Raw genomic sequence first — 10,137 nt, forward strand, 5'->3', positions numbered from 1 at the left:
GCATGTGTCCTTAATTATGACATCCTTAAAAACAGTAAGTTTACTTTTTGGAGTGATTTTCAATTTTGTTTGACTGCCAGACAGGCAGACAGAGTGAAAAAAAAATCATACTCCTCTCCAGTGCATGTGCAATTGGGCCAAATTCAGAGCCAAAGTACTGCTGAACTACAGGTTCGTTTTCTGAATCATGTTCGAATTCAAAATATAACATTAAATTTAAATAAGTTGTTCATCGATCATAAACTGACGTTTGTAGACAAACAGACGGACAGACATGAGCCAAATGCTTAACCCCGCTTTTTGCTTCATTTGTGTGCGGTAAATAAATATATGAGGGCAGTTTAAGGGTGATGTGTGGATTGTTAATTGCAGAACATTATAATGATACTTAATTGAAATTTAGTGCAATGATATCGTCAAACCGAGGAAAGAGATATAAGAAGTGACATCAATGTTTGTTGGAGTATTCTGGGTAAAAACAAATATGGTGGCCAAGTCCCATGTGCTGTGCAACAGCAGTGTGTCATTAAACTCCTTGTGAAAACAGGTGAAATTCACGAACTGAACATATTAATGTCCATCAAACCAGCTGAAATTCACAGGAGAGGAGGAGAAGGACAAATTCACCAGTGCAAAGAGTGCTTTTTTTGCTGACCAAGTAAAAATGGAAATTGTAATTCCATCTACCACCACCAGAGGGTGCTACATGGTACACATTTCCATGGAGAATTTACCCCCCCCCGGCCCCCCACGTCCCTTTATGAGGCCGAGCTGTTAGTTGTATTTGCATCCTGAGTTTGGAATTTGTAACTTTAAGAAACAACGAAAACCACAGAGAGGGAGAGGGAGAGGGAGAGGGACAGCGTGAGAGAGCATGAAATGCATGTGCATATATATATATATATATATATATATATATATATATATATATATATATATATATATATATATATATGTATACCAGTATAATGAGTACCAGTATACTGGGCCGGTGTATACCCCGGTTAAAATAGGTGTACCATATCCCTGTGTCGTAAGAGGCGACCAGGGTTGCGTCAGGAAGGGCATCCGGCGTAAAACATGTGCCAAATCACGATGCGGATCATTCGGATGAGCCGCTGTGGCGACCCCTAACGGGAGCAGCCGAAAGAAGAAGAAGAAGAAGAAGATATATATATATATATATATATATATATATATATATATATATATATATATATATATATATATATTTATATATATATTGATGCCTGGTGTTGACGCAGTGGTTAGGGCAGCCTCTTGGGATCCAAAAGGTCCTGAGTTCAAGCCCTGTTGGGCCACTGAATTAATACACCAGGGGGTTGACTCAGCCTGTCATCCTTCCGAGGTCGGCGAAATGAGGACCAGTGTACTGGTCCCGGTGTATGCCCCGGTTAGAATGGGTGTACCATATCCCTGTGATGTAAGAGGTGACCAGGGTTGCGTCAGGAAGGGCATCCGGCGTAAAACCTGTGCCAAACCACTATGCGGATCATACGGATGATCTGCTGTGGCGACCCCGAACGGGAGCAGCTGAAAGAAGAAGAAGAAGATATATATTTTTTTGCACGTCAAAAAAAAATCGGGCTAATTCTGGCATGATAGCACCCATCAGAGACTTAAAGAGGACAGAAGGTGATCTTAAGATTATTGGATGGACTGTAGAATCTCAGTTGTGGCTGTGACTGCTTTTTTTTCTCCATGATTGACGATCCATAAACCTGAACTAATGTGGTGATAATCGGAAGAGGAAGTATAACTGGCCTCAACAGTGTTCTCTATCCAAGATTTTGCACCATACACTTTAGCATAAACTCCTGGTTTCTCTTCCTTCCCACATCCTCCCCCCCAAGAGATGATGCCTTGAAGCTGCCTGTGGCATACCAGGGGGCCACCAGAATCACCCTGGGTACAAAGGATACAAGGATAGAGATATGAGGAAGACAGCACAGTGTAAAAGAGAAGAAAAGGCATCATGCACGTTTTTCTTTAAAGGGACACATTGGTGGTGAAACACATATAGCATTGCAAATGGATTTCACCAAAAAACACAAATGGAGAAGATATGGCTTCCACAGCGATTGATAGATACGTCATACAAAAGTAGCTAAATCAATTAATGCATTTCTACAAAACTATGTAGGTATGCTCTGAGTGCACGTACCTTACAAGAGTCCCTCTTTCCATCCAAGTACCCGGCACACAACATGTTGTAGGAAAATTTTTTGGGACCATAAGTGTTTATGCATTTTCGTTCCTCCAATACAGGAACATTGAGGCACTGCAGCTCATTTGGGGAATGACCTGTTCATGGCAGGAAGGTGGATGCAAAGGGAAATAAAAGAATTAATTGAGTCAAATGTAAATAATGAACATCGAGAAAACTCCAACAAGCAAGATGTAGATCTCTGGTTTATTCAAGCCCAGAGCTGGAGAGGAATTAAAAATTGAGAGGAGTGTACATGGCAACAACCCTGCTTTGGGTGGGACAGTCAAACATTTTAAACACCTGTCTCACGTCCCTACATGGTTATGTAATATCTCTCTTTTTAATGACGTAAGAGAAGAGAAAACGATTTGACATTGACATTGCAGCTTGGATTCAACCAAAATTAGTTCAAGTGAGATTTAATTGGTCCAGGCAAATCTTTGAGTTACATTATTGATCACACAACCAGAAAGCTCATGGGATCATGTTTTATTTACTCTTATACCCACTTGTACAAAACTTTAAAATGCAGAGGCAAATTCTGCAATTGGTCTTCACCTACCACTGTTAGTTTGAAGTCTCGAAGTTTGTGTTTCAATCCCCTTTAGCCGTGGTGTAATTGATTAAAGCATCCGCATTGAGTCTGGGAGGTTGGCATTTTGCACCCCGTACAAATAATAACACAGATTAAAAATGGTCCATGCTGCATCCTTGATTAATGCTCAGCATTTCAAAAGGATTGATCACACACAAACGACCATAGATTGGCAACCATTATTCAGGCTGAAAGGCCCAACGGCATCTTCCTGCTTTGAAGTTCCTTGGAAGGGAACTCGTATCATTTATTACTTTGGATACATTTGGAGATAAAAATGACACTCGGAAATAAGTTATTTGCCATTTCACCATTGAACCAATCCCTTTAATATCACCAGTCAAAGGTCATCAAATTACTTACCCTCCTCAGTAAGACCCCATCCAGAGATAGTGCAGGACTGATTGGGATATGCTGGGTGACCAGGAAGTGCGATTGGTTGAATGTATTGAGAAAGGCGTGCAGGTTTTGCCAGACGAAGCAAAGCGAGGTCATGGTCCACAGCTTCTGGGTCATACTTGGGATGTTCAATACGTCGATTCACGAGCACCTTCTGCTCGGTTACCTCGGATGAGCGTATGTGGTACTTGCCAAGCAGTAAGGTGACTGAACGCCATGGAGGGATGCTGGGAGAAAGGAAAAAAATTGAGAAGTGGTCAGGGGGAGGAAAGGGGTTGACATTGTTCACCCTTACACTGACTCCAGTTTTTAAACTGAATCCTATGCAGGAGACAAGTATGTGAAATAGAAACAGTTATTCAACATTCATTTTGGTTGTGTTTCACTTAAGATATTCAATTTCCCTCAAGCACATCACTCCTGGCATGAGGTGACTGCTTTGTCAAATTTCACCTTTTTGGCTGAAATAATTTGGGAAGCAAAATTGACAGGTCTCGACTATTTCCACTGATATTATAGAAACAATGCATTGATGTCATACTTGATGATGCTTTTTTCCCTTTAGACCAAAGAATCTGGGCATCATGAGAAAGTAATCTCCTCCTTCAAATAATGCAGTATCTTATAATACAATAGCACGGGTACCTGGCGTTACCCGATCTATTTTTTGTGGGGGCCGAAAACACTTCCCAGCACCCACGAAGGAATGGGGTCGGGGATCATTTAATATTTTACCTTCCGCACAACTACAAAGGCGAAGGTGTGATAACGTGATAAAAAAATTGAATTTTTTTTTCTCAAAATTTTCAATTTTAGGGGGATAAACAATCTGCCTGCAGCACTCACTGATGAACCTCCTTAAGTTTGATGAACATCCATTCATCCATCTCTGAGAAAAATGACACACACACACACACACACACACACACACACACACACACATACACACACACACACACACACACACACACACACACACACACACACACACACACACACACACACACACACACACACACACACACACACACACAGCTCTCTTATGGTACAGATGAGGTCCCTTACAAGTCACTTCAATACCAGCTGAGGGCAGTAGGCTCATCAAAAGCCTACGCTATGTTTGTCAATCTCTCGTTCTATATATATATATATATATATATATATATATATATATATATATATATATATATATATATATATATATATATATATATATATATATATATATATATATATATATATATATATATATGTACCTATGGAGACAATGTGTAATGATAAAAATTGATTACCTTTTTAGACAGTGTGCAGCTGTAAGAGCCCAACTCCGACTGATGAGGACTGCACCACACTTGTGTATCCCCTTTTCGTTTATCAATGATGCCTGCCATGGCTGAGAATAAGGGACACAAGACTGTCCACCAATCAGACTGTCAATTCTCGTTATATGCACTGCAAGGGGGTGTTTAGAGGAAAATAAAAAGAAAGATCAGCAAGTTGAATAGACACCAGGATTATGCATATGTTTAATGGATGACACCATGGTAGTTGGCATACGTCAATCCATCAAATGTCATACCTGTCCACTGATGGAGAAATACACCAGCCTTCATGAGCAAACATGGTATTCATGGTACATACATACTCATCACATGTATTTCAAATTCTCTGGAACTGAGATATCAAAGTGTTTGCAGATGTGCCAGTGGATTACTTCACAAACTATGTTGTGTCGTTCGGTGTACAGCTGTTCTGAAATGAGTTTTTTTTTTATTCCCCTCCGCATGGCGGAAGGGAGATATTGTTGTCACCCAGGTCATCTTGTTGTCCGTCCAGCTGTCCATCTGGCTGTCCGTCCGTCCGTCCGGGCATCAATATTTATAGATTTGAAATTTGGGTCACACATGTACCACCTGAAAAGGAAGAACCCTATTGATTTTGGGCGTGGGCGGATCCAAGATGGCCGACTGGGGCGGCCATCTTGAAAAAAATGTTTTTTGTTATAAATGGAAAACCGCTTATCTGATTTTAATTATTTTTGGTTACTACATTCCTCACCCCTGGGGAACTTTTTCGAGATGATGACCAAATGGTGTCTTGTTTACATTTCACCTCCCTCATTATCTGGAATATGTATGACCTTTTTCATTTAATGGCGGGGGATTCCCCATCTCTGATGGTATATTTATTTTTTTGTGTTCGGTCATGAATCATAACGTGTCACATTCTCTTTGCTCACCCACATCCACCCCTCACCTCTCTCTCTTTTGTTTTACTCCTCCCCTACCTCTCTGTCTCTGTCTCTCTCTGTCTGTCTGTCCCCTTCACACACACACACTCCTCGCACCTCTCCCTCCTGTGGTGTAAAGCAACATTTGTTGAGGTAGTTACTACCTGAGGTGAGGTGAGGTAGTTTGGTGGACTACACCATGGTAGTTAGCATACATCAATCCATCCAATGTTATACCTATCCACCGATGGAGATGTGCACGAGCCTTCATGAGCAAGCATGGTCTTCATGGTACATAAGTACTCATGATGTGTACATGTATAATAATAATAAAAAAAAACATGGATTTTTTTTGAATATTTCTGAAAGGTTTTCATAAGTTTTCAAATAAATTAGAAAATACAAAAAGAATCATGTCTAATTGGGAAACAATATCAACACAAGGCACTTCCAACAATTGAATTTGCTGCGTTGCTGTTACAACTGGGACGAAGGCCACAACAGACCAGTTGAAGATCATTAGTGTAAAATAGTCCCAGTTAAAGATCACTCATTAGATTTTTTTCAAAATCAAAATGAATAGATATGGGAATAAGAGGAACCCAAACCAGCAAACTGGACAATCTCACCTATCTGTATATACAGCAGCAGCATCAGCAATGAAGGTACATATTGGAGTTTCATTCTGCTCGAATAGAGGAGGTGTCACAGAGCTTCCTTCTCCTTCTTTTTGTTCTTGTTGCCGATACAGAATATCTGCTCCTGTAGAATCTGGCTAGCATGTTATCTGTGCTGCCTTTATAAACATTCACACGACATGGGGTGGGACGGGGGCAGTTGGATGAGGGACAGGAGGAATAAGGTGGGAGGGAAGAAACAAAAAGTTCCAGTTTTCCTCAATTCAATGAAACGTGATTTTCTTTTTTTCGAAAGAATGGATCCCCAAAGCCCCGGAAATGACAAATTATGCTTCTGACCACAGTCTGCTCACCTTCCCTCTCCCAACCGATTCCTTCTCCTGTTTCCCTTTCCCTACCCAGAATAGAAATCTACGATATATGACGTCATTTTTGATGCTCACTCATTTGGGGTGTGAATCAACTCAGCCAAATAATTGAATGGCATGCAGGCATGTCTACCTGATAATCATCACAACATTCATTCATTGAATTACTTGTAGCAGGTAAGTATTATCGTGAAAAACTACATTATTATCGTGGAAAATACCATTAATAATGAATTCGACAATAGTATTATTCAAGCGACAGATCAAGTATTGACTTGTGAAACATCTGGCTATACTGCACATGATCGACCACAGTTTTACCAACTTAATTTCCATCATTGTTGTTTAAAACGCAGGAATAACCAAATATCGTTCAACCCCCATGTAGCAACAAAGAGAGAGAGAGTAACAAAAAAAGGCAAAATCCATTTTTAGCTTACCTGGAATATCGTTTTGGTTCTTGTGAGGTTGCGCAGTGCGATGGCACAGAACAAAATCAGAACACAACACAACAAAGGGAACAGCAGGATAAGAGACTGGGGGGGGGGGGACAGCAGGAGAAGAGGGGGAGGGGGGGACACCAACAGCAGGGCAGAGGGAGAAAGTGGATGGAGATGGACAAACAAGGGATGCAGGTAATGACGAGGGCTATAAGGGAGAACGGAAATGGTGCACAATATATGCAACACAAACACATATGCAAAATTTTCAGAGAGCTATGGGTGGTTTCACAGGTGCAGAAAATATGATTTTGGATGGGAGATGACCTGAGATGGTGGTGAACCACTGTCTTGAAGACCTGGAGGGAAGAATGAAATTGAAGAGAGTGTGGAAGGAGGTTCCACAGGTGGAAAAAAGAGGAATAAATGAGTGTAGGTGAGCAGATATTCTGAATTTAGGCAGTTTCACGAGGAGGGAGTTGCCACTTGACTGTGTGAGTCCTGCAGATAAATGGGGATTAAGGTGGGGAAGGATGACAGAGGGTCAGGTCAGGTATGGGAGCATGCGCCAGAGCAGCACGTAGTTTCATCCACTTTCTGCCGGTACTCCAGGGGCCTCCATCTGGCCATCCCCCAGGCAGATGCTTGGCCCATCCCCATCTCCTTGAGGTGCTGATCAACTTGCTGCAACAATGAGGCACGTGGTTGGCACATTGGCCTCCTCCACTCAGGAGATGCCCTCGCTGAGAGAGTGTGGGTCAGCATCAGGAAAATGAGCCACATGTCCATACAGCCGCAGCTGCCGCTCACAGACTATGCGGGTAACAAATCTCATTTGAGTCTCTCTCAGCAACCGCTCTTTGGACACAAAGTCTGACCATTGATAGCCAAGGATTCTCCGAAGAGACCTGGTACCAAAGGAATTAAGTCTCTGTCTCAGATCGTTGGTCAGAGTCCAAGTCTCGCATCCAGAGAGCAAGACTGGAAGTACCAAGGACCTGAAGACTTGGACTTTCGTCCTCCCGCACAGGTACCGGCAGCACCCCACCCCATTATCCAATGCATCCATGACTCCCCAGGCCCGACCCAGACGTCTATTGACCTCTGACCCACAGCCAAAAGAGACATGAATATCACTGCAAAGGAAAGTGAATCTCTCCATGACCTCAACATGCTCACCACAAACAGGCACAGACAAGAAAGCAGCATCCAAGATGTCATTGAAAGCCTGGATCTTAGTTTTGACCCAGGAAACCCGTAAATGCAGCGAATCTGTCTCCTCTTTCAGCACCTTGAGGGCCCCAAAAGGATATCTAAAGTCTCCACAAAGATGACTGCATCATCTGTGAAATCATGGTCAGAGATCTTAATATTCCCAAACTATACACCGCAAATTGATCTCTCCGGCATCCTCCTGAGAACCCACGTCTGGGTCGGGCCTGGGGAGTCATGGATTAATTGGATAATGGGGTGTGGCGCTGCTGGTACATGTGCGGGAGGACGAAAGTCCAAGTCTTCAGGTCCTTGGTGCTTCCAGTCTTGCTCTCTGGATGCGAGACTTGGACTCTGACCAAGGATCTGAGACGGAGTCCATACAAGTGCTGAAAAGTGTGCGGGCCAGTACACACCCCAAGCTTGGTGTTGGCTTTGTGGTTAGGGTGGTGGCTTGGGATCCTAGGGTCCTGAGTTCAAGCTCCGTTGGTTGCTGAATTAAAATACACCAGGAAGTTGACTCAGCCTGTCATCCTTCCTAGGGCGGCAAAATGAGCAGCAGTGTACTGGTAAGGGGGACACTGCATCAGCGGCAGAGCCACGTCCCAACCAATGGAGAGAGAGAGAGAGAGAGAGAGAGAGAGAGAGAGAGAGAGAGAGAGAGAGAGAGAGAGAGAGATGGAGAGATGGAGAGATGGAGAGATAGAGAGAGAGAGAGAGAGAGAGAGAGAGAGAGAGAGAGAGAGAGAGAGAGAGAGAGAGAGAGAGAGAGAGAGAGAGAGAGAGAGAGAGAGAGAGAGAGAGAGAGAGAGAGAGAGAGAGAGAGAGAGAGAGAGAGAGAGAGAGAGAGAGAGAGAGAGAGAGAGAGAGAGAGAGAGAGAGAGAGAGAGAGAGAGAGAGAGAGAGAGAGAGAGAGAGAGAGAGAGAGAGAGTACACACCCCTGACGAACTCCAGTAATAACTGGAAATATGTCAGAGATGGAACCACCACATCTCACAGCACTCTCAGTACCAGAGTAGAGTTCAGGCATCAGATCGATCAGTTTTGGTGGCACCCAATGAAGACCTAGAATCCTCCAGAGGGCATCCCAATTCACTGAATGGAACGCTTTCCAGAGATCAACATAGGCTGCAAGCAGCCCCTGCCGAAACTCTCGTCTGCGTTCGGTGAGGACACGAAGGGCAAGGATACGGTCAATCGTTGACCTCTTTGGTGTAAAGCCTGACTGCTCTGGACGGTGCTCAAGCAGATGGTGGCAAACCCTATGAAGTATTATCTGAGCAAAGACCTTGCCCGGCACTGAGAGCAGCGTCACCCCTCGGTAGTTGTTGCAGTCTTGGCGATCACCCTTCCCTTTCCAGAGAGGAACAACAAAGCCTCTCTTCCAGTCACTTGGGATGATGCCTGTGTTCCAGAGCACAGAACTGCATGCAACGAGACGAGTGCAGCATTTCCATCAGCCTTGAGAAGTTCAGCATGGATGCCACAGATCCCTGGAGCTTTACCCCATTTCAACTGGTTCACCGCAGCCCGTGATTCCACAAACGAAGGTGGACCACAGTTGATTGGAGGGTCAGCAACAGGGATTGTAACACCCTTGACGTCCAACTCGACAGTTGGGGGATCAGCCTGGTACAACCGCTCAAAGTAACCGGCCCAGCGGGCCTTCACTTCGGACTCCTCTGTCAAGAGCCTACCACCCTTTGCTCTAACGGCAGTACACGGAGGTATGGGCTTGGATGAATGCAATGTGTGAATTCCCTTGTAAGCGGGATGAGAATCACTTGACTGCAAGTGATGCTCTACTCCCTCACAGATTCCTCGCACATAGGCCTCCTTGTCCACCCTTAGTGCAGGTACAGTTTTACGCCTCAGCTCCCTGAACAGCTCAGCTCTGCCATTCAGCCTGGCCCTGCGACTCTGGTCAATGGTATCCAGTGTCCCTTGAGAGACAAAATTCTTCTTTGCCCTGCGGTGAGCTCCAAGATATCCACCGGCAACATCAAGGACGGTGGTGTTGAAGG

At 43.8% G+C, this 10,137-nt stretch overlaps 1 protein-coding gene across 1 annotated transcript; it reads right to left on the reverse strand.

Moving 5' to 3' along the window:
* Positions 1-1,402: 1,402 nt before the first annotated feature.
* LOC147021670 (trypsin-2-like) lies at positions 1,403-6,275 on the reverse strand. The gene is made up of 5 exons (XM_085891899.1): positions 6,084-6,275; positions 4,517-4,676; positions 3,189-3,451; positions 2,186-2,325; positions 1,403-1,926 (listed from the first exon to the last, which is right to left on the reverse strand). Exons 1-5 carry the CDS (start codon positions 6,136-6,138, stop codon positions 1,669-1,671), a joined length of 876 nt encoding a protein of 291 aa, XP_085748025.1. The 5' UTR covers positions 6,139-6,275; the 3' UTR covers positions 1,403-1,668.
* Between the last annotated feature and the right edge of the window lie 3,862 nt (positions 6,276-10,137).

This window comes from Eptatretus burgeri, chromosome 8 (assembly GCF_056783735.1).
Source record: "Eptatretus burgeri isolate ZD-2024b chromosome 8, Ebu_testis_v1, whole genome shotgun sequence".
NCBI lineage: Eukaryota > Metazoa > Chordata > Myxini > Myxiniformes > Myxinidae > Eptatretus > Eptatretus burgeri.